The sequence below is a fragment of the Dipteris shenzhenensis genome, chromosome 22, assembly GCF_047967505.1.
Source record: "Dipteris shenzhenensis isolate YYH24624 ecotype China chromosome 22, Dip_SZ_1.0, whole genome shotgun sequence".
In the NCBI taxonomy this organism is placed as follows: Eukaryota; Viridiplantae; Streptophyta; class Polypodiopsida; order Gleicheniales; family Dipteridaceae; genus Dipteris; species Dipteris shenzhenensis.
The window spans coordinates 49,158,403-49,183,976 of record NC_141617.1 but is presented as its reverse complement, the minus strand read 5'-3'; the positions used below and the strand labels follow the sequence as shown (position 1 = coordinate 49,183,976).

Below are 25,574 nucleotides of genomic sequence, written 5' to 3'. Positions count from 1 at the left end.
TCTTGTTGAGTTTGCGGCACATTTCTCTGTCCTGGATGTACATCCCTATCTTGTGAATCCCACTGGATGGGTGATTGATCCATATTCTGAGATCTGCAAATTTCTCACACAGTGCGGGTAACTGATGCACTCTACTTTTGCTTTTTCAACAGAAAAAGTACCTCAACAAGAGGTGTTTTGCATTTACAATCTATGCCAGTACTGGCTGTCAGTTCAAGGCATATACCCACACAATTGCCAAAGCATCAACAATTATATTGCCCTTTTTTGGCTGCTGCAGATGGCTTCAAAAGGCATCTGTTTCCCCTTCTCTGTGCACAAAGGCATGCATCTCTTTTATTTCTGCAAAACTCTGATTTTCTCTGTTTTCTGCTGATTTTCTGACAGTAAAATGATTACCAGATAGGTGGGAATTGATGGCAAAAACTGTCTCTGCAACTCTCTCTTTTTTTTTTTTTTTTTTTTTTTTGGGGTACTGCTGGTTACATTAACCAGATCAGTCCTGTTCTGGTCTGGTTAGATGTCTGTAACTTGGCCACTAACTGAACCAAACTGGTTAACTGCACCAGTCTAGTCTAGTTAGGCTGTCCTCTGACCAGATCTCTAACCAGGGTCAGCTAACTGCAGTTAACTTGAACAAGGTCACACTAACCACAGGTCTGCCAGCCTGGCTGCCACGTGTCAGTGTGCCACGTCAGCTCTGAGCTGGATGCCACATGTATTGCCACGTCAGCACCACACGTGTGTGCACCACGTCATCTGCTGACCTGCCACATCATCTGCTACATGGCTAGGCGCCACGTCAGCAATTGCGCGGTCTGCCACGTGTACTGCCACGTCAGCTGCTGAGCTGTCTGACCACGTCAGCACCTGCACATGCGGATGCCACGTCACCTGTGTGCCACGTGTATGCTGAGCTGTCCTAGGTGGCACCTTGGCCACGTCAGCAACAGCCAAAGGTTTCAAACCTTGGCAGCGTCACGCTGGCACCCTGCGCAAGGAAAAATAGTCGACGGAGCCACCTCGTCGCTGTTCGTCACGCAAACACCAATACAACCGACTCGTTCGTGCGTGAGGACCAGGTGTGCCCGCGTGACAGCATCAATATTCCCTCCTAGCCCTCCGCCCTGGGCATACGCAATTGTCTGCTCCTCGTCTGCATACGATGTCTATCGTATCAGTTATCGCCGGCATATTCTCCTTCGTCTGCCATCATCGGACCTATGGCAGTGGAGCTCATTTGCGCTATCGATAGCCACATCGTCGTCTGCTCACTACTTGTATCGACGTCCAGACCGATGACTTTATTGGCAGCTCTTCTTGCGCTATGCCGTCACTTATTCTGCGTCACAGACCTGCACTCTACAGCCTTACTTGGATCGTCACTTCCTAGGAAGGAAATGAGACCTTCCGCTCTGATACCAATAAAACCAGACTGACCGGTGAAAAACAGCTATGGCTTATAAAACCAGACTGACCGGTGAAAAAACAGCTATGGCTTCACTTCAGCGACGGAATTTCACTCTCAAAAACTCTCCCTCACTCCCTCTCTCTGAAGATACACTAGGGCCCAGGACAAATCGTCGGGCTGGACCCCCCCGAAGGTCTTTAGTCATTCAAGAAAATCTGTTACAGAAGTTCAGCTTAGAGCTGTCTCGTAAGTCTCTCTCTCCAAAACGTGAAAAGAATCCCTTCTTTTACAAGAGCTTCAAGCTCCATTCAAATTGGCAACATGCCACTTGTCTAAAATCTAGATTAAATCCTATTACAAGCCACTAAGGGCCATCCTGGAGTCTTCAAAGCTCTCGGTCACACGAACCGCCTCCTAGATGCTTGTCAGGCTCCCATTTCGCTTAGGAAAAATAGTCCTTCCTAGTACCTGCAACAATTAATTAAAGCGCACCACCATGGTACCCATTAATTGTTAGCGCTTTGCATGCAAATAACACACTGTGGACTAATCCTAGTCACGGTGGGCGTCCCCACTAAACACATGTGCACATCTAAACAAATATATATATACAAATAAATATATATATATTTTCTCTGGTTGACCGGGGTCAACACTCTTGATTATAATTAAAGAGCTTTGACCAAGGGTCAAGGGGCCTTAATTATAGCCAAGTCCTTCAACCGAAGCTGGCACATCTTGGTTAACCGGGGTTAACCCTCTTGGCGCATGCCAAGTCTTGTTGACCGAAGTCAACACTCTCTGACCGCAGTCAGGTTTACTTGACTGGAGTCAAGTATCTTTGACCGTAGTCAATCCTTTGACCATTAAAATAACTCTTTGACCATAATTAACACATATAAAACTCTTTAATTATGATCAAATAAATGGTCAACTGTACTTTGACTAAGGATATTTACATTGTGGTGACACAGGCACTTTCCTTGTCTGATATGGCATCAGGGGGAAGTGAATCCTCAATACTGAACATAAAGAAATTGGAAGGGGCACACAATTATGCATTATGGGCAGAACAGTGTTTGAATGTACTTCTGCTAAAGAAGATTTCTAAGCCCATAAGGTTGAAGGGTGTCAAGCCATCTGGGATGGCAGATGATGAGTGGGAGGAGCTTGATTTGTCCGCAAGGGCGGCTATCATGCTTACTCTCACTGATTCTCTTGTGTTCAATGTTCAGGCAGAAAAGACCTCTTATGGCCTATGGCAGAGGCTAGAAGAGTTGTATGCCCAAAAGAGTTCAGCCAGTAAGGTTTATTGGTTGAAGAAGCTTGTCGATCTTCGCATGAAGGAAGGTACAGCTATGACCTCACACTTGAGTGAGTTCAATGCCATCTTTACACAGCTTATCGCACAGGGATTGAACCTTGATGAGGAGTTCAAGGCTACTTTCTTGTTGTGTACCCTCCCTGAGAGTTGGGACACTTTCAAGACCACTCTGTCAAATTCAAATGTCACTCTTATGTATGCTGATGTGGAGAGCTCTCTCCTTATGGAGGAGATGAGTAGGAAGAATAATATGGGCAGCAAGTCTTCCAATGCTTTGCAGGTACAGGAAAGAGGTAGGACTCAGCAGAAGGGGAGATCAGCTGGCAAGTCCAAATCCCGCAGTCATTCCCGTGGCAAAAAGGATATTGAATGCTTTTACTATGGTAAGAAGGGACACGTGAAGTCTAAGTGCTTGAAGTTTATACGGGATCAGAAAGCCAAGAAGGCTGAGACAAAGGATGCAGGCAGTGGAAGCAAAGGCAAAGGCAAGGCCAAGGGAGATGACACTGATACAGTGAATGTTGCAGCAGAGGACAGTGACAGTGACAGACATGATGTATTATGTTCTTCTGCTGTAATTGCACATACATTGGTTATTGATGGCCATGACATGCACACCTGGCTCTTGGATTCAGGTGCTTCTTTTCATGTTACGCCTCATAGGGAGTGGTTTACTTCCTACACAGGTACTCATGGAGTTGTTCACCTTGGGAACAACTATGCATGTTAGATTGCAGGGATTGGCAGTATACAGATAGTATTCCCTGACGGAGGCATATTTATGCTTGATGGTGTTCGCCATGTGCCGCAAATCAAGAAAAATTTGATTAGCACTGGCTTGTTGGATGACAGTGGTTACCACACCACATTTGGGAACTCCAAATGGGTGATTACTGATGGCCAGGTTGTAGTGGCTGAGGGTTATAAGAGTGATACCTTGTACCCTCTTTATGTTTCCAGTGTAGGTAATCATGTTGTTGCCATAACCGAGCTGCCGAAGGTTTCATTGTGGCATAGCCGGTTGGGATACATGTCCGTTAAAGGAATGCAAGAACTGTCACGTTTGGGTTATTTGCCGTCTCTTTCATTTTCAGATTTGCCTGCTTGTGATCATTGCATTTTTGGAAAGCATTCTATGACTCCTCATAAGAGGAGAACTCCCCAGAATAGAGCACCGCTTGATCTAGTGCACACTGATTTGTGTGAGATGCCACAGCTATCACTAGGGGGTGCAAAGTATTTCATTACTTTTATTGATGATGCCACACGCAAAGTGTGGGTCTATTTCTTGAAGCATAAGAGCGATGCCTTAGATGCTTTCAAGAAGTTTGTCGCTCAGGTTGAGAATCGGACAGGATGCAGGCTGAAATGCCTCAGATCCGATAATGAAGGTGAGTATGTGTCACATGCTTTTGTACAGTTATGCGAAGCTAAGGGCATTAAACAGGAACTCACAGCCCCTCATAATGCATCTCAAAATGGTGTGAGTGAGCGAATGAATCGAACTATTCAGGAGAAAGTTCGATGTATGTTGTCTTATGCTGCATTGCCCCATGGCTTTTGGGCAGAAGCCGTGCAAACAGCAGTTCACCTAATTAACAGGTCGCCGAACAAGGCTTTGGAGCTGAAAGTGCCAGAGGAGGTGTGGTCTGGCAAGCCACCTTCATACAAGCACTTACGTGTGTTTGGCTGCGAGTGCTTTGCTCATGTACGCAAAGAACTGCGCACCAAACTGGAACCAAAGTCTTTGAGATGCATCTTCATGGGTTACGGTGACGAAGGTGAAATGGGGTACAGGTTATGGGATCCTGTCAAACGGAAGATTATACGCAGCAATGACGTCATCTTTAAAGAGGATAGTGTACACAAAGAGCCCGTGCAACCTGTGGAATACAGGAGGGTTGTTTATGATGATGTCGGACAGCAAAGAATGCCCATTAATATGCAGCAGCAGGTTGCTGTAAATAACCCTGTTCAAGAGGGTATACAGGCTGAAAATCAGCGAGACAATTTTGCCAATGATGCACCACTGGATATGCTAGCAAATGGCGCTGTAGGACAGCCAAATATGGTGGTACAGCCACCCGTCATGCATGATGAACAGGCTAGACAGCAGCCTAATACGGAGCATTTTGTTAGGAGGAGCACCCGTGTACAACGGTCTCCTGACAGGTTTGTTCTAGGAGCCAATAATTTGGCTGATTTTATCATGCTGACAGATTGTGGTGAGCCTTCCAGCTTCAGGGAAGCTATGGGAAGAACAGAGAAAAGGAAGTGGGAGAAAGCCATGCAGTCAGAAATGGACTCCTTACTTCAAAATGATACATGGGACTTGGTGCAGCTACCTGCAGGCAGAAAAATTTTGCCATGCAAGTGGGTTTACAAAGTCAAAGTGGATTCAAATGCTTTACCGCGGTATAAGGCCAGATTGGTTGCCAAGGGATTTAAGCAGGAGAAGGGCATTGACTTTGATGAGATCTTTTCCCCTGTAGTCAAGATGACTACTTTGAGAGCAGTGTTAGCTCTTGTTGCTCATGAGGACATGGATTTATGTCAGATGGATGTGAAGACTGCTTTTCTTCACGGAGATCTCCATGATGAGATCTACATGAGTCAGCCAGAGGGATATGCTGTTAAAGGGAAAGAGCAGCTTGTGTGTAAGCTCAAGAGGAGCTTGTATGGACTCAAGTAGGCGCCAAGAGAATGGTACAAGAAGTTTGATGCCTTCATGCAGTCCCAAGGGTATCATAGGTGTGAGACCGATCACTGCTTGTACACCAAACGGGCAAAGGATGGCAGTTTGATGCTACTCATTCTATATGTGGATGACATGCTGATTGCCAGCAAATCTCAGCAGGAGATTATTGCTTTGAAGAAGCAACTACATAAGTCTTTTGACATGAAAGACTTGGGTGATGCAAATCACATACTAGGTATGTGGATTACTCGTGACAGGTCTAAGGGACTTTTGTTTCTGTCACAGGAAGAGTACATTGGCAAGGTACTGCGGAGGTTTAAAATGGAGGGGGGGAAGTCTATTAGTACCCCGTTGCCTCCACATTTAAAACTCAGCCGTAAGGACAGCCCCAGATCAGATGATGATAAGGCTGAGATGGCCAAGGTTCCGTATGCATCTGCAGTTGGTTCTTTGATGTATGCCATGGTTGCCACTCGTCCGGATATTGCTTTTGCGGTGGGAGTCATCAGCAGGTATATGGCAAATCCAGGCAAGCGGCACTGGGAAGCAGTGAAAGGCGTCCTGAGGTATCTCAAGGGTACCAAAGATTTGTGCATATGCTATAGTAGGCAGGATGCATTGGTGCATGGTTTTACAGATTCAGACTATGCAGGAAATGCAGATAACCGGAAGTCTACTACCGGAAGGCGTCTTGAGGTATCTCAAGGGTACCAAAGACTTGTGCATATGCTATGGTAGGCAGGATGCATTGGTGCATGGTTTTACAGATTCAGACTATGCAGGAAATGCAGATAACCGGAAGTCTACTACCGGTTATATTTTCACATTTGCAGGAGGTCCTATATCATGGGTGTCTCGGTTGCAGAAATGCATTGCACTGTCAACCACTGAAGCTGAATATATTGCAGCCACTGAGGCTTGCAAGGAAGCAATATGGCTTACTCGGCTGGTGGGAGATTTGGGCATTACAGGAGATATGCCAGTTTTGCATTGTGATAGTCAGAGTGCTATCATGTTGGCAAAGAATCCGGTCTTTCATAAGAAGACCAAGCACATAGATGTGAAATACCATTTCATCAGGGAGGTACTGGAAGACAAGCAGCTTGAGCTTGTGAAGGTGCATACTGATGATAATCCTGCAGATTTGCTCACTAAGAGCTTGCCTACAGAGCGGTTTGCGCATTGTCGCCGCATCATGGGATTAGGTTGAGACCATTCTTATTTTATGGTCTTGTATACAGTGACTGTATATTGCTGTAATTTTTATTCTTTTCTCCCCTTTAGGCACATTGGCCTTTAGGTGGGAGGTTGTTGGGGTAAAGGCACATTGCCACCCTTTAAAATGTTACGACCCCTATGACTGTCTTAAGACAGTCATAGGGTGAATACCTAATCCTAATAAAACCTTTGAGTTTGTGGTGTGGCTCACGATTTTTCTTTACACACCCACACTCCTTGTGTCTCTGTCTCCTAACGTTCCACCCCCCTTTTCCCTCACACAATAAAATGACCAAAGGGCCCAATATCAACTGCAAGAGAATAAATAATCATTCTTTGGGATAGAAGTATATCTTCCAAACAACCAAAAACGCTTTCCAAAGGAAGTGGATGGAAAACAAGCTCGATGCCCTGTCATCAATTGGAAAAAGAAATCTCATGCAAAAGGATAGGTCCATATGAGACTAAGAGATGCAAGGTTGTCTCCCTTGCATGAGAGGAAGTGGGGCAAGTTGAAGAAGCAATGCGCCTGGAGGCCAAGAAAGATCCCACCTGTAAAGGCCCAACTAAATAGCGCTAGAGTAAGACTCTTTGCTTTAGAGGGAGTTTGTTGCTCCAGATGCGCCGAAGAGAAGTTCTCCACCAAGAAAGAGACTTTTTGAAATGCAAAAAATGATTGCCATAATCGAGAATCCAAGGTCGTGGAAGTAAGAAGTTATATGCCTTCTTGGCACGAAGATCAACAAATGAAGAGGAGGAGGACTTGGAGTCTCATGATCAAACCGCCCATCCAGCAAGGGGAGAGTAGAAAATAGATGAGGGACAGGTTGAAGAGGCTGCATCAAGGTAGTAATAATACTCCAGATAGGTCTATGATGCTGCCCTAAGCAATATTGTCTCGTGGCGGGTGGAAAGGAAGTGTATCATTGCGATCATGCACAACATTTGCCACTTTTGAAACTCCCAAATGGTAGAGGAAATACGCTTTGGGGCCTGCAAGTGACTCAAAGGAAGAGGAAAGACCCGACTCCAGTGAAGAATCTGCAGTCGAAGTGTGTTACGAGGATCCCTTTTTTTGTTTAAAAAAATTACAAAAAAAAAAAAAGATTAGTGGGGCTAAACAGGGCCAAAAGGAAGCCCTGTCTAGCCCCACTAACCCTTTTTTTTTACTTCTGTTAATCGTCGCTATATAGCGATGTTTACCAGTGTCGCTATATAGCGATGATTAACAGTGTCGCTATATAGCGATGTTTTTAGTGTCGCTATATAGCGACGTTTGCCAGTGCCGCTATATAGTGACGCTTTATAGCGACGGTCCTTTTCCAATGCTTTTAGCGACACTTATAGCGATGTTTGCGCCCGTGAAAAAAAACAAATTTAATGTAAAAAGCATCAGTATTTCCGTCGGAAAATGGCCTATGTCTTGTAGTGTTTGACTGGTTAGCTCCCCGCAGAGGAAGATAGACGAGCAAGACAGTGCCCAAGAATCACATATTGTTAATTTCAAATCCAACTTCTTTCCATGGTGTGTACTGAGAGATAAAGATGCACAAAGTAAATGAAGAGAGAGTTCAAAAAGAAATATATTCTTGTCCAAGGATGGGCCAAATCATATACAAAATATGGGTTCACTATTCCACCATCTATCACAAGGACGTGAATTATAACATAATTGAATTTACACGTGAATACCTTGGATCTTGGTGGCACAGGAATTGCGGGAGTCCTAGTACATGTATCAGGCTCGAGGAATTAATTCCTAGTAATCCCAGGCAAATTGTACACGTGTTGGTGTATTAATTGTGCGTTGGGGTAGTTTTCTGGTGATCCAGAAGAGTGGTAAAAATCCAGTTGCTATTTTCAGCTTAAAATCAGCCAATTGTGTCAAGGGGCCAAAAACAACCCAATTGAGGTGCAAATTGAGGCCAGGCTAGATGGAGCAGAAAAAGCATCCAGGGAAGATTGCACCCAGTTTTGTGCAAGCAGGAGGCTGACAGAGAGAATTGTGATTTGTTCTTCATTGCTTCCAAGCTGGTGCCGGGCAGATCTAGCCAGGGCGAGTTGATTCTGGTGGTTTGCAGGCAATTCTGGAGCAAGTTTTGCATAGGCAATTTCATCTGGGGCTGGACTGGCTGTACCAGGTGACAAGAGTCAAGGCGATTGCATGCAAGGCTAAATCCTGCTGATTCTAGTGCTAGGGAAGAGAGGCGATTTCACTAAGAGGGGATTTTTGCTGTCCGGGAGCCAAAGAATTGGGCGAATTTCATCTCGAAACGTTTTTGCTGATTTCTTGGCGTGGTGCTGGGCGACTGGGCTCTGAGGTTGTGCAGGTGCTCCTGGAGTGTGCCAGGTCAAGGGCAAATTAATCTACTGCAGTTTTGGGCTGTTCCAAAGCTCCTACCGGCTGGACGAGTTGCTTTTTGGGCCTTCTGGGCTGTGTTTTTGCTGGCTGGTCTGTCTTTTGCTGATTTCTAACAGAGACCAGGCTGTGGATGCCATGGTTGGTCTGTTGCTGGGCTATTGAAGGCTGGGTCGTTGAGATTTTGGGCTGATTCTAGGCTAGGGCTGCTTTCCAAGTGACTGTGCGGTGAGATTACTCACAATTGGTCAGCTAGGGTGCCTTGCTGCGCATTGCAATCCACCGGTTGTTAGTCAAGGGGCACCGTAACAACCAAGGGCTGAGTGCTGGCCTTGCTTTCCATGGGTTTGGTGAAACAATCAATACTAATCTCTGCCTTCTTTCCTTCGAATCACGGGCACAATCACAGGCGATGGCATCCAGATTATCCTCCCAGCCTATCTCATGGATTGCATGCACACAAGATACGTAATTCATTCTCTTCATGCCTATCCACAAGCCCACAAATCCCAAGATGGTTCCCTCATGCCACATGTCATCATTTTAGACCTTTAGCTTGGTACACCATTTACCCCTCTCTTGGGGCACAATTAAACATTTGCCCCTTGGCATTCTTACACATTTAGGTGCACCTAGGCCTGAGCACTCGGAACCACCTAGTCGATGCCAATACACCCTCACCTAGGACCTTGGCAGTTACTTCCCTTAACCATTTAATTTACGCACATGAAATATTACAAAAGTCGGTCCTCTAAGGAAAAATGCCCACCGATCTTTCCGAGGTCATGCTATCTCGGCTAGAGCATAACATTTCTTCCCTCTTCAAGCATCAGCGTCCTCGATGATGAAATCTGGGAACACTCTCCGTAATTGGTATACGGATTCTATGCCGATACAAGCATTTGCAATATTGTCCATGATTTGCTTGCAAGGCACAAAACCATATTGTGCAGAATGCAAGCCCATGTACAAGAAGTGCGGTATACACAAAACCAACATTTTAGAAATTAGCTTGTACACCATAGGCATCAAGGTGATTGGACGCCAATCAAGCAATGATTGACAAAGGGGATTTTTTGGAATCAATCGCAGCAAGCCCTTATTTCCAAGATGAAAGCATATGACTCGAAGTCTAGGCCTTAAGGATTAATCATAAATAGAAGAAGGGGGCTCAACTGATCCCATAATCCCATAATACATTCCAGGGTCAATCCATCCCATCTTGGAGACTTAGAGCGCCCCAATTTGGATAGTGCTGCTTTCAGTTCCAAATCTGTAAATGGCAATTCCAACTTATGTGCATCCTCTTGAGATAGAATGGGTCGAACATTCTGCAAAAGAACCCTCCTTGCATCGACCTCCAGAGGCAGAGGAGGAGGCGGGGCAGCAAGCATATCAGGAAAATAACTTCAAATCATCATCAGGCTGCTGTTTATTCATTGTCCAAGTTCCATCCTGGCACATGACACTATGCAAAGAATGCATGCGGCGGGAGGTATGAAGACTGGAAAAGACCTTAGAAGAACAGCCTATATCTTGCATAACTTTTGGACTGGAACGAAGCTGCCATTTTCTCAGCTTGCATTGATCATTATCAAACAACCAACGAGGGCATCAGTAAGAGCTATTTGATTATCCATAGACAATTGTTTTTGCTGTGCTACAGAAGTAAAGCACTGAACCAAAGCTTTTGCATCTGCCACTTTGTGAAGCCAGTCTCCAAGATAGCTTTTGCCATAGTCTTTAATGATGTCCTGCATTGCCATGGCAAAACGACTGCACGCCTAGTCCCCATCAGTGTATGCAATGTGCATGCAAGAGAAGTCGCCATATAAGAGCCTTAACCATAATTTGAAAAGCCTGATGCTTGAGGTAAGGAGTTATGCGCCAATAAAAGCCTTTTGACTTGCAAGTGCTCATCATGCAGCGGCAAGCCGAAACCAAGAGTCATAGAGACTGGAAAGGGATCAGATATTCGCAAGGCATAATCCAAATGTGTATCGCAAGTAAAATCATCAAACTGGACTGCATGAAGCATGTACCATCTATCTAAGTGTGATCAATATTCAGTAAAGGCATTGTGATGGAAAGTATATCCTATATCATCAGGCTTGAGATGTTGCCACAGATCACATGCTTGTGAAGTATGAATCATGAGTGCCCATGCATTCTTCTCCCTTGCCATCATATGGGAGCGATGCGTAATGCTGTCCTCATTGTCAGGAGAATTATTGAAATCTCCACATACAAATGCATGATGTGTCGAGTGATGCTGAGCCAAACGATGCCACATTTCAGCCTGAGCTGCAGAGGTGGAGGATGCATAGACCGAAGCAAACTCATAGCTGTCCCCATTGATAATGCATCTGACTATAAGACAACGATGTGGGTCATTATAGAGCAATTGTGGCTGTAAATCATTATGAACCAGCATTGCAACCCCGGAGAAGGAAGTTCGGCCTGCATAAAAGGTGCAAAAACCTGCAAAGAAGCCTTACGGCTCACGAAGGAATGTTGATTATGTTCTTGCAACAAACCACAGTAGCCTATGAGCAGTAATATAATCCCATAGTAGCCTCCATTTATTTATACTGCAGAGGGCACATGCAAGCCCTATCACACACAAGGGCACCTACACACCCACACGATCACACACACTCACACACACGTGCGTGCACACACAGTGTTATGTTCCTAAGTTTTGTTGAGGTTGATGTTCGTTGAAACAATTTCAAATTTCCATAGCGATCTATTTTTTTAGGTCTCTCTCTCTCACACACACACGCACATTTACTAATTACCTTTTAAAGGAATGTCTCTTGAGGTTTGATTGCCTTTAATGAGGATTATATTTTCTATATGCAAGTGACATGGTCTTGATTGCTTACATTTTCAAAGAGCTACAAACATATTTTACATGAATGAGAAGTAAATGTGCATGTCGAAAATCATATAGCTGAATGTTTAATGTGAGGGAAAACGTCCCTTGCAGCAAGCAATTGGTGGAGTTTGTCTTGAAAATACATTCTGCGAATGGAATATACAGGTGCATGCTCAGGTTCACGTCATCCCGTCTCAATGCCAAACCTATGGATGGCATGCCACGCTTGAGAGAAAATGTGTTTGTCTACATTACTTGGAAACTAGAAAGTCAATCGTACTTGGGTTTTCCTTTTCTGGGTGACATTTAGGCAAGGCAGTGTGTTTTTGGGGTCATGCTTGTGGTATTGAAGTGATTTTTCTTCAATTAGCGGCTGACTTTCATAATAGAGGGTGGATGCATAGTCGTTCCATGAAAATGAAACGCTTTAAAACTGATTGCATTTTTTTGACCCAGAAAATAGAAAGTTGATTTCAGACCCAAGAATATAAAGTTGATTTTCGAAACTCATGCTGTTTTTTGAAATGTTTTGAAACGTTTCATGTGACTATGCATTGTGAGTGATATGGCAATAATGGTGAGATGACATAGACTTCCTTGGTTGTTTACTTCCTTCTTTTTTGAGCTTGGCTCATCAACTTGAGGTTCTCTGGGATATAATATCTTCAAACATGAAGTGAAGCAAGAACAAGCAAACAATGGACCGGTAGATGGTCTTTGAAAAGTGATAGAGAGGATTAATCGCTTTTTATACTTTCTCATGATGCTAAGTATAAAGAAACCAAAGCAGAAAGATGCATGATGAAAGTGGAGGCAAGCACTCTTAGTTGGGATAAGATTACTCAAAATGATTCTAACCAGGGCTGAAACTCAATGGGTGACAAATCTAATACTGATGTTATCATAATTGGGGAAAGGAATTACCCTTCATCAATGCAGTAAAGTACATATGGTAAAGGCAATAAGTCGGTCCCAACCACCATTGGAAAAGGCCATTGGTATAGAAGAGATTACCATGAATACTCGGAACACCAGAATGCAGATATAATAGAATGGAGGCTGCTGACAGATTCGTAGCAGATTACATATTACGATGGCTGAAGGATAGCTATGAACTGTTCAGACCTGCACTTGAGAACTGCTTATAGAGACGGTGCATCTTCAGAAACAAAATCTCTCCCCTTCACAGCTAGGTGCATATACTGCAGAAGCTGCTGTGCACAGACTGGTAGGGCAAAAAACTCTATGTACATTGGATATGTTTTTCAATGGCAGCAGGGCAGCATGATAATGGTGATGCAGGTCTGCAAGACGGCTTGAGAAAGCATCACAACATTGGCCTTAGGAAGACATTGTGGCAGAATGCCAGCATGGGAAGAGCTGCAGAAATCAAAGGTTGAAGCTGATCGGATGGCGACGTCAGATCTCCCCCTTGGCTCTGATACCAACCGTTGAACTGGGAAGCTATGTCAGGTGAAGGACAAGAGCCATGTGAGAGAGAGAGAGAGAGAGAGAGAGAGAGAGAGAGAGAGAGAGAGAGATGTTAACATCCACAGGAGACCTCACGGGTCTATGGGACAAAATGCACACCAAAATCATCAACATCAGTTATAGACTGAGAGTCTATGGGGGAGTACATCAGCTCAGCCCCAATTATTATAGCATAACTACATTCGAGTACTATATTAAGGGTGGTCTGAATAACATCAGTTTAAGACTGAGGTTTGAAATCTCTAATGAGTGCTTGCCCGTCTCGATAAACCGCCTATTTACCTTCTTTCCTTGCTTCTTTCACTTTGATAAGTTCATTTGCTCTTTGTTTGAGTTGGGTCGGAGTGAGCTCTTCAGATATTCAAATCCTAGTACCCTTGAGCTTGTTGGTTTGTCTAAGGATTTTGGTTCTTAAAATCCTTTCTTTGAAAGAAATCTATGCTTGATTTCCCTTTTAAGTGATAAGACTTATGCCGATTTGTGGCACTGCCTTCTTGAGTTGGGTAATCTTTTCTTCATCAATGCATTCCTCTTCATCTTCCATTTCAAAATAGCTAAGGCAACTATCTTGCAATCCCCCAATACATAAAATCTTATTGTTACTTGCTATGGCTTGCTGCTCTCTTACCTCTGTATAAACATCACATTTGTCGATCTTGTTATGTATCGTTGCTGCAATTTCCTGTCCCATGGATTTGAGCTGAGTGGTGACCATTTCTTGGACCTTGGCTACAAGGTGTGGTGTAGGACTTGCAGTATTGCATTGCTGTAGGAACTCACCATGACATCACCTATGATGTCCATGACCTTATCCACTCCCAAAGTCACTTGACCCTTCAAACACTCCAAAACACAATATATCTCACCACTCTCAAACACACACGAGATAATTTCTAACAATACTCATTAGCTGGTTCTGTACTCTCAAAGGCACATGATAGACTTTTTGACAACGGACACATGCTTGAGGAAATAGGAAGGGGCAAATGATATCTCTGACAAGCAGAGCCACTGGCTAGGTTTTTGCCCAAAGATATGTGATGGTGTGGATCATGTGAAATCTCAGCCCCAAGAGGTGGTTGGTGAGGATGGTCCTAATATGGGATGGATTGAGTGGAATAAGTTGGCCGCTATGGTCCTTATCCTTTTAAAATTAGATATAAAAGTGATTGGTGAGGATGGTCCTAATATAGGATGAACTGAGTGGAATAAGGCAATGGCCACTACTGTGCTTCTCCTTTAAAAATGAAATATGAAGGCGAATACTTTGGACAAGCCCCAAAGGTCTTGGTTCATTGGAACCCACCATTTGAACTCACCATGACATCACCTACGATGTCATTGGAACTCACCATGACATCACCTATGATGTCCATGACCTTATCCACTCCCAAAGTCACTTGACCCTTCAAACACTCCAAAACACAATATATATCACCACTCTCAAACACACACGAGATAATTTCCAACAATACTCATTAGTTGGTTCTGAACTCTCAAAGGCACATCACTTTTTGACAACAGACACATGCTTGAGGATATCTCTGACGAGCAGAGTCACTGGCTAGGTTTTTGCCCAAAGATATGTGATGGTGTGGATCATGTGAAATCTCAGCCTCAAGAGGTGGTTGGTGAGGATGGTCCTAATATGGGATGGATTGAGTGGAATAAGTTGGCCACTACGGTCCTTATCCTTTTAAAATTAAATATGAAGATGAAGATTTGGACAAAGCCCCAAGGGTCTATGTTCATCAAGGATTGGAACTCAATTGGTATGCGTCTCAAAAATGCATATGCTCCATGTGTTTTAAATTTCCCTTTGGCACATATTTGTGACATTAAATCAAATTATAATTTTTTTAGAGAAGTGTGGGTGAAGTTTCCATGGTTCCTTCTCAATTTTTATGTCAAGATTGCTGCCTTTCATGCTAATAAGCCCTCAGCAGGAGAAGGATGTTCATTTGAAAGATCCCTCAAGCTCGGTGGAGTTTCGGGATTTAGACAGCCCTCACCCATAGGTCCTTAATAGTCTACTCTTAATTCGCGTTCCACCTCATAATATGAGCAATATACTCATTTAAATGACCACCAATGGATCGAAAAACAACATTAGAAGTGCAAAAAACTAAGCATTAACTTCTAAGTTCTAACAATGCTCATATGAATAAGTCCTTTGTCTTATCTTCATACGAAAAAGGGGTAATTTAGATTATGTTTCTATTTTCGTTAAGCTTTCTCAAAAGTTATCTTATTCTTGATTTTGTAGGATGGAGTTGTGTACCGGGGTATATCACCTGACATGTTGATGCTGGATGAGAAAGGCCGACTACAGGTATTATTAAGTGGTTTCCATTGTATGCATGTACTACTTTGTCTCCTTCCAATAAAGAGTAGGTCATACACTTCATAAATCTTTGTTGGCATGACTCCCTTTTGTTTTTTGATGAGATTTTGAGTTGTAATAATATGGGTACTATTTAGATTTCTTACTCTGCGCTTGTTGTTTGTAATCCCTATTTGACTGAGACCCACTTATGTGTGTGTGCTTTAAAGCTCAAAGAAAAAAGAATATAAGACAATCAAGGTTTTGTTATCATCAATAGGCTCAAGCGTAGTTTGTAATTGCCAACTCATCAATGATATGCTGATTGCTGGCTCTTGGGATTTTGAGATTGTAATTTTGCCTTTTTAGATGTTTTTGAATCAATAGGTTTGAATGGATGCTGAATATGCTAATACATTCTTCCGTGTTGATTATTTGGTGTTGCAGCTTATTGATTTTCGCTTTGCAAAGAAACTCTCTGATGAACGGACTTTTACAATATGTGGAATGGCGGATTTCTTGGCTCCAGAAATTATTAAGGGCCAAGGTCATGGATTTGCTGCTGATTGGTGGGAGGCTTATCCTTAATTTTCATTTCTGCCTTGATTTGGAATTGCAAGTGTGTGCCTTTCTTACTTTTCGTGTGTAACAAAAAGGGGCCAAGTTAGAGGCTTAGCTCTAGGTGGAAACAGTTAGGATAGGCTAAAAAGGACATGGTGGGTTTGAATGTTGACAATTTTTACTCTAATCTATACTACCCCCCCTCCCTCTCTCTCTCTCTCTCTCTCTCTCTCTCTCTCTCTCACAGCTTTGTCTTTCTCTCTTACGCATTCCTTGATCTCTTTTCCTCTGCTGTTGCTCCTTTTTGCTATTCTATCCCTTTTGTCTAAATCTCGCTTTCCCGGTTTTCTACATTGGTATTATAACGGTGTGGAGGAGATTGCCGAAAGGCGGGAGCATTTTTGCAAGGCATGGCATTCAAGCATTTTTAACATTCTCATGAATCAAGGAATCTGCTAGTTGTATAGCCCCCACCTTGGTTGTCAGCACTTGTTTCAACTTTCCAAGGTAGTTTAGGTTGTGAGGTTTCGAGAAGTAGGTATCGTAGCATCTAACTTTCCTCGACTGACAACGATTAAGAGAAGAGGGAGGCTAGTGTTCTGTCCCATGCATTCTCTGACTACTTTGACTGTTTATTGGCAGTTTTGTTGATGTTTTTGCAGATCCTTGCAGGCCTGGAACAGGTTCGACAGTTTCTGGGGGGGCCTTGGGTCCTTCACGTTGATCCGTGTAGTCTTTGCAGTAGGGCAGGTCCTGTGGAGGCCCTTGGGTACCTCACGCTGCTTGCTGCACTCTACGCAGCCTACGGCTGATCGCAGCAGGCAGAAGCCTAGAGGGCTGCTCAAAGCAGCTCTATCAGCAGGTACAGCCATCCACACATCAGTCGGGTTCTAGGCGGCCGGGGCCTAGAAGCTGCTCCCAGCAGCTGGTGACAGAGGCAAGTGCCTACTCGGGTAGTGCCAGGCAGTCACGGCAGTCCCGCGATGCCCAGGAGGGCCTGGTAAGAATGTCAGCAGTCAAGAAGGTTAGGCAAGCAGGCCAGGGAGTCTGGCGAAACAGTCATGTAGCAGGTTCAGCACACCAGGGGGGCTGACGAGCACTGGAGGGGGCTTGACGAACAATCATACAGCAGCCAAAGGTCTGGTAGACAGTCGTGCAGTTACCAGGGAGGGGGGGGGGCAGAGAGAGAGAGAGAGAGAGAGAGAGAGAGACGTTGCTTAACTATTTGGAAACACTATCTTTTGGGAGCTGATTTCACAGTCAAGTTGGGTCACCAAAGTCCCAAGTATTTCTTGATCTAGACCAAGCTCTCAGAAAAGTATATGAGATGGGCAAATTATCCCTCCATTTTCCATTTTTAAATTGTGCATACTGCAAGGGTACAGAATAGAGTGGTGGATGCCTTAGTCAACCAACGAGGACTCTCTCAAGGATGGATATCTCATGAAGGATGATCATCTGTATATGACCCGAGACATGTGGATGAAAGTTATGGAGGAATCTCATGCTCCACCCTATGCAGGTACCAGGACCCAAGTAATTGAAAGATATTTCTTTTGGCCAAGAATGTAGAAGGATATGCAGAAGTTTGTAACGGAATGCCTTACTAGAAAGCAAAGGATGACATACAAAAGACCCCTGGTCTTTTGATGCCACTGTTGGTAACCCAGGTTCCGTGGGAGAGTATAGCCATGGACTTTATCTTTTTATTTTCACAATAAAAAAATGCAAATAATGGGATTTGCACCATAATTGATAGATTTAGCAAGCAGACTCACTTTATTAGACCATCAAGGCGGACCACATGGCGAGATTGTTTTTTGGAAGAAGTTTTCAAGCACCATGGGATGCCTAAGTCTCCATATTAATGGACTGAGACCTGAGGATGACCAGCTTGTTCTAGAGAGCCTATTCGACAACATGGAGATAAAGTGTCTCATCTTCTTTTCATCCTAGTCAAATGGTCAAATTGGGATTGCCAATTTCATGGTTCTAGATGTCTGGAAGTGCTATGTGTTTGAGCTAAGATCTGAATGGAAAAAGTATCTTGTTCTGGTGGAATTTGCCTATGACAATACCACTCACAGCTCCACAAGGAAATCTCCATTCAAAGTAGTCTATAGAAAGGTAATTTTGCCGCCTATTCTAAGGATCAAGGATGAGATTTTTACAGCTGATCAATATGTTCGAGACCTAGAAACAACTTTTTTTCAGGTTCGGACAGCCATTGAAAGATCTAGAGAGAAGCATAAGAAAGTTGCTAATAAGCTTAGAAGGGAGATGAATTTCGAACAAGGAGATTGGTACCTCTTAAGTTCGAGAAAGCACAGGTAGGGCAAAGAAAAGATATGTCCTAATCTTTCAACCAGGTACCTCTTAAGTTCGAGAAAGCACAGGTAGGGCAAAGAAAAGATATGTCCTAATCTTTCAACCAGATACTATGGACCTTTTCGGGTCACTGAACCAATCAATAAAGCCACATGTTGATCAGACTTGCCAAAGCATTGGAGGATTCTAAATGCCTTCCATGTGAGTTTTCTAAAGAAGTATCTTGTTTAAGAAGAACCATCTTAGATGGAAGAGCTGGAGGAGATTCTCCAACCAAACAACTATGTACCACACAAAGAAGAAAGGACCTAGAGGCAAGGTTACCTGCAGGTACTTTGTCAAGTTCAAGAACTACTCGGCACTAGATGCCAAGCGGCTGGATGAGGGACTTTTTCTCGGGCATCCACAAGTTTTGAAGTTGTACCAAGAATTTTTTCAATGGAGGGCAACTGATTAGAAGCCAAGGGGATGTCCCAAAATCATACTTCTCCCAAGAAATAAAGAGAATTTTTTTTTTAATTGACTCCGGTCAAAGAAAGTCGACTTTAGTCAACTAGAGTAACTTTCTTTTTCCTTTGCTTTACGTTGGTAAATGTGGATTGTGGGGATGCCCACAAGGGACTAGGATTAGTCCAAGGATTAGAATGTATGCATGGGCTGACCATTAATGGGTGTAATGTGTTGGCCATAGTTTTGTTTTGTGATAGGACTTTGGAGAGTACTTTCGTAGGGAAAAAGCACCAAGACATGTGGCGCCCAACTTTTAGAGGGCCCATGGGAGAAGAAGCTCATAGATTGCGTACTTTTTGGAGAAAGCTCTAGCTTTTTGGAAAGCTAGCCTATTCTAGGCTAAGAAAGCAAGCTCCAGCTTTTTGAAAAGCACTCTTTCTGGCTGGCAGCCGCAATCTGTAAAATTAGAGGCTATGTGCTCTCGTGAAGGAATGCGAGTATTGGCAGTGTTCTTGCTCCCATGTGAGCCAATTTTGCATCAAATTTTCTATTGGAATAAACACCTTTAGGAGGGGGGGGAGGGGGGGTGTCACACCACACTAGGGGCCAGAAATAAGGGCTGCCTACGTAGGGCAATCCGAGAGGACATCTTCTCGGACACCACCCACAGTGGTAGATGTTTGGAGTTAGTTGCCTCTCCTTGGACCCCTTCATGAGAGAGAGATTGGCTAGAGTGATCAGGTGCTGCATGAGGTACCGACCAGGTTCTTGTCTCAACTGTCGGTAGTGCATCGGTCGCCTCCTCCCATTGGACCTTGACGGGAGAGTGAGGGTCTGCATCAGGAACTTTTGCATGGTAGGTGGCAAGGAGATGATTGCCCATTGTTTGTGGAGCTTCCTTTCAGCATAGAGGATCTTGCAGCACTCTCTCACGATTTTACGCAGGTACAATATTTATGCTGGAGTTGGTAGCCTACTCGATGGACAGGGAGACCATTATGAGCTAGGAGATTCATGATGCTACTCCACCCTCTAGGGAAAACCAGAAGTTCTCTTTGGAGGATAGTGTCGGAGAGATAGTTGCCAGCATCATGGTTTGGGACATTTCAGAAGGTCCCTCCTGCTGCCTCCCTTGTCAACATATGGATGGACATTATCTAGACCTTGCGTGCCATTTGGGAACAGGGTATTGTGGGCTCCAGGAACATTGATGGCCAAGCCGCATTAAGTGCTCACAAGGTATGGCTTGTAGTTATCTTCTGGATGGTGGAGACGCAGGCTGCAAGGCAGCTAGGATTCTCTTCCAGCGCCTCACAAAGTATTGACTCATTGTATGTTTTCAAAACTTTCCTTAGTTGGACGTAGAGGTAAGTAGACTGGGAAAGTAGACTGGGAAGGCAATCCACTTGTTAAGACTACTGATAGAGTCCTTGAAGTGAAGACATTCTAACGGAGGAAGGCAGTTTCTGATATGCATGGTCAGACGTAGAGGTAAGTATTCTGGGAAGGCAATCAAGAGGTCGTCACTGCCTGTAGTGGAAGAGTTTGAGTAATAGGCCTGTAGCACTGAATCGTTTTAATTGTCTTATGCTACTCCACAGTGGTCTCTGTTGAGAGACGCCAGAGAGTACTATGCCCTGAACAGAAGGCAGTTTGAAACTCTAAGTCTAATTGATCTACCTGGATTTTGCAAGGGGCCCTTGACAGGATCTTCCATGAAACGGGGGATGGAGATGGAAAAAGAGCTTTGAGGAGTCGGGTATTGTTGCTTGTTGTATGTGAAGTACCAGCAAAGGCTCCTTTATATCCTGTTTTTAACCTAGCTAGCAGCATCACGAAAGAAAGTTTTCTTCAGCATTGTCACTTGGAGATTGGTTTCATCTGGAGGATCCTTATTGATGTGTGCTGCTTGTGGACTTGAATGGAAACAATGCTTTCTTCCAATGCTGATTGGGTCACGGATGAGCAACCGGTTGTTGCAGTTGAGATTAGATTGACATCTTGTCTTTCTTGAACTGAGAGTGTGTCGGGCCTAGCAGGGACCCGCCGTGTTTGGGCTGCCTTTGCTTCGATTTGGGTATGCTTGCATCCCACACAGGTTTTTGTCTAGCATGTGCAGAACATGTCCATTGGTCATTTTAGCAAACTTTTGAAATAACAGCGTTCTACCTCAGTTTTCAAACTTCTGGTGTGGGCTTACATCTCATAATATGGCTGGAATGGCTAATTGTTTCATTACAAATTTTACTCACATTTATGTACAATTTGGTTTGATTCGAAAGGTAATGCATCTTTTACATGAATTGTCTTTGAACTAAGTGGCAGGAGAGTTTTCGAGTATGTCTTGCGAAAAGGGAATGCACCTCTGTGAGAGAAAATGCAGTCAAGAATAAGGCAACTAGAATGAATGTGGGAAGTGGGGTGTGCTCAAGAGTAGGAGTACAAATACTGGAGTAGGAGGAGTAGGAGTAGGAGTGGGGTGTGCTCAAGAGTAGGAGTAGGAGTACAAATTTAATTCTGGAGTCATAGACCTGTTTGAAAAGGCCCGTGCTGCTTTAGCACTTTGAATCTTCTGGTCAATCACTACGACAGCAGGATACTTGGAGAAAGGAAAGTGTTTGTGACACTTCGTTGTGTTTGTTGCAGGTGGGCATTGGGAGTTCTTATCTACTTCATGGTGCAATGCGAACTTCCGTTTGGCTCTTGGCGGGAGAGCGAACTTGATGTTTTTGCCAGAATTGCTCGAAGACAGTTGGTATTTCCAGGTCATTTTAGTCCAGAAGTAAATGATCTCCTCAACAAGGTAAAGAGATTACCCTTTTGATATGTGTAGCTTGTGCTATGATTAATATTGCTTATTCTTCTTACACATCTGTTGTGGTATTTGTAGCAGCTTCTTGTCGTTGAAGAGAGAGAGAGATTAGGCTCGGATGAAAGGGGAGCAGCGTCAATTAAGCAGCACCCTTGGTTCGCTGGCTTGGATTGGGAAGATATGTTAGAATGCCGAATAAAAGTGCCTGCAGAGATTGTGTCCCGGTTGGAATCAGCTGTGGAATCCCATCATGCGGAGGACTTTCAACTCCTTTCAGATAGTGATTTCACAAGCGTAGAAGATTTGAACACTGCATTGTGGCTTGATGATTGGTAGCAGATGACATCAAATTGCTACCTCTATCAATGATGAAGATCTAACTTCTTTGTGCTCGTTGCACATTGACACTCAAACATGGTTCCTTTGGCCGACAGTTGGGTCCTGCAAGTGAAGACATAACGCTGCCTCCTTGTAATTTACTTTTGCATTTATGATTCCTCTTTTTTGTTTTGACCATAGGGGGGAGGCGGGTTACTCGTGGAGTACTGCACTTTTTGGCAGCAGTATTCTTTGCTTGTGTACGTCCACCAAGCTCTTCCAGCACATGCCAGAGAAGCTGTATTCAGCCACCATATTTTTTGCTGCACTTAGTAGATCATTTTCTAGTCCGCATGATCAAACTATAAATCATGTATTTCTGGGTGAGGAAATTGTGTAAGAGTTTTTTTCTTTTTTTTGGTTGCCCCTTATGTGTGACCAATCCTGCATAAAACTAGCACAAGAATTTGGTCTTCAAATGGTAGGTGCTTTGAATGCTCCCTAATGCTCTTCTGAGTGAGAGTGCCTGTTTGAAGGTGTGGCTGTCAATGTAATCAAAGGTTTGGATACGTTTTTTGTGGGTTTTCATTGGTTGTACTTTCTTGGCACCTTAGTTAATCAGGATAAAAATCTTTTGCAAAGGCTTGGCTTAAGGTGTGTAATTTCTTTCTTTTGCAGGTTTGTTTTGGTAGTTTCTTCCCTTCCAAAGATGGTGCTTGTGCAGGGGCTGTTTTAATGGCAGGATTTGCAGAGGTAACCCAAGTAGGGCCAGCAACTGCTGCAGCCTAACACCCTGGCAGAGCAGCTGATGTTGAGATTGCAGACCATGGGCATATGCCATGAATTTTCTTTATTTTTGCTGCATTGGACTAGGAAACTGAGTATGCATACCACCCCAGGCTTGTATTAAAAGATTAAAGAGGTGCTCACAGGCAACTGCTGGTAGTCGTACTCACAGGCAACTGCTGGTAGTGGTACTCATGTTAGTCTCACCTGACAGGTGGGAAGAGGAGTTTTTGTATTGTAATGCAATGTACAGCTCCTAGACCAATTGCATTGTTTGAATAACTCCCTTAGTTTGCCTTGTTAAGAAATTCTGAGGATGTTTATCTCCACAATTTCAACATCTTTGCGGTAAAGATGACGTGCGTATCTACTTTTGGGATAAGCCTCAAACAGGTGCTAGGCCATTTCATGAAACACACGAGTCAACACTTGATTCTACCAGTTATTTTGAAATTGTAAAACCTGGTTTTCTTACCTTTTTTTCATGCTTTGGAGACCGGTATGACATTTTGTCCTCCCATCCATGCTTTTCAAGCGTCGGTCATTGAACCACAGGCTCTGTGCATGTCGTAGAACTTCAAATTATGTAAGTTGTAACACTTTTCATATTGTGGATTTCTTGGAAAAGTGAGGCCTCTTGACATTGGAGGGCCTATTATATAGTCTGGAGCTTTTAGACTCCTTTCATTCTCTCCATTGCTGTCTAAAGTAGATTGACAGAACACGTTACCAAGGGATTCTCTCCAGATTCTGCATTCGAGCCTTTGCCATCATTAGGCCGCAAGGAGATACAGGGAAAATCATGCTTCTTTTGATCCTGTTCAGTAACCTTAATATATTTTGAAACCTGGTTTCCGTGAAACATATCATGAGTGAGGTCTACAATCCCTGTAAATCTGCCCAGAGATTGTGCCGGGGACAAGAATGTCTTTGAGGTGCTAGAAGTCATCTTTATGGTTCCAAATTTGGGTTTGATGGATTACATGATACCTGGGCTACAGTGTACTGCATTGCAGCATTCAGGTAATGTGCAGGTTTGATTATGAAGGCTGAAGTCAGCTCTGAGGAGCTTTGACAACAATTTGTGGAGGCAATGCGTTTTTTTGAAGTGTCCTGAATCTGCAATCAAAGCTGGTGAGAAAGGACCTGAACATGATTAGAGTATCAGAAACTCTTGCACTATCAGCAACTTCATATTGGGGCGATCACGAAGCTCTGCTTCAACAACATAGAATAGCCATACTATTGACTAGATGAGCACTACGATCAGCCAGTGTCTAGTAGTCATTGGATTACCTGAACAGAGAACTCCAAAGTGTTTGACAAGTATCATGAATATTGGTGCTTCATTTAAATATGGGGCTTTGATTACTCTGATTTCACCCATATCTGTCGCTGTGCCTACCATGGATTTGTTATGTAAGTGGATTCACAGAAATACCATCTTCTCGGCGCTTATATGAGCAGTTGCCCCAAACCTTCAGAATGTTTTGCGAGGGCAGGTTTAGAGGTTGCCATCGTACACTTTTGCCATTTGTTCTAAGAGGATGGGGATTTCTTTGTGCTGTATTAGTCTTGGATTAAGGATACTTATGACAAGTCCTGCATCCCTCTCTTTTAGGCATTTGAGAATGGATTTGTTGTTTAATAACCTCACAAGCATACGTGAGGCATAGAGAGCGCGTGTATTGATGTGTATTTTTCTCACTTTTTGTGCCCCAACTTAGCATTCATTGTCTCTTGGCTCCTCACATCACGTAGATTTCTATGCTGTTGACTCCCACATTGATTTGGGTTTGAATTCACCTTGTATCAGGGTCTTGATATTTCATGCTATCTTTCATTCAAGCAATATTCAAGTGATGCTCAAGACATCGGCCCTCGTCCTTTTTCCGTAAGTTTGAATCAAAACTAGGCTTGCTTTAGATCTGATCTTATACCACTATTTTATTCTCATCTTGCCTCTTAGTGATTTTGTTATAAGGGTTTCAAACTAGTAGCCTTCACATTCAAGCCAAGGCTTCGTATGTAGTTATGCATATGTCTTGAGTGTTTATCACTATATATTAACCGGCTATGCATTATTAGGTTCGGTTGTATTTGTGGTGTTTGACTAGTTATCTGTCAATAAGTTTAGTTGGTTCTAGCTTCCATATCTTTGCATCCACTTTCAAGTCTCATCTCGGTCTTTCATTGGCAACACTCAAATTGTGAATTATCATGGTTCTTGTCAACGTTGTCGACAATTCCTTGCTACGATATGTAAACAATTACAAAAGGCGATGTGAATTTACCCATGGGCATGGAGGCTAAACATGCACGTGCATGTAGTAGTGTTAGTAAGTGCGGCTACTTTGAAATTCAAAAGGTTTATGTGAAGATAGTATGTAACAAAAGGACACACAAATGTGAATTTGAGATACCAGAGTCAATACAAGAGTGGGCCTTACAATTGTGAGATATCTTTGTGCCGCTAAACATTAGGAGAGAGAGAGAGAGAGAGAGAGAGAGAGAAGGGGGGCGGGGGGGGGTGCCGGGGGTTAGAAAATGGGAGAGAACCATAAGAAACTTGATGCTACTTCTAATTGTAGAAAGGAATGAGATGTCTCAAATG

General features: G+C 43.5%; 1 protein-coding gene across 4 annotated transcripts in view; it reads left to right on the top strand.

The window, feature by feature from the left end:
- Nucleotides 1-24,509, top strand: part of LOC147888226 (protein phosphatase 2C and cyclic nucleotide-binding/kinase domain-containing protein) — a 74,094-nt gene extending 49,585 nt beyond the window's left edge. The window contains exons 12-16 of one of the 4 annotated variants that reach the window (XR_015543099.1): nt 15,649-15,714; nt 16,153-16,274; nt 21,691-21,847; nt 21,938-22,327; nt 22,853-24,509. Coding sequence is in view for 1 of the 4 variants with exons in the window: in XM_087393351.1 (XP_087249477.1) it covers nt 15,649-15,714; nt 16,153-16,274; nt 21,691-21,847; nt 21,938-22,192 (600 nt within the window). In the remaining 3 variants the exon portion in view is untranslated. Of the gene's footprint in view, nt 1-15,648; nt 15,715-16,152; nt 16,275-21,690; nt 21,848-21,937; nt 22,749-22,852 lie in introns of those variants that run through there. The other 3 variants (XR_015543098.1, XR_015543097.1, XM_087393351.1) reach the window with 3 other exon arrangements.
- Nucleotides 24,510-25,574: the final 1,065 nt, after the last annotated feature.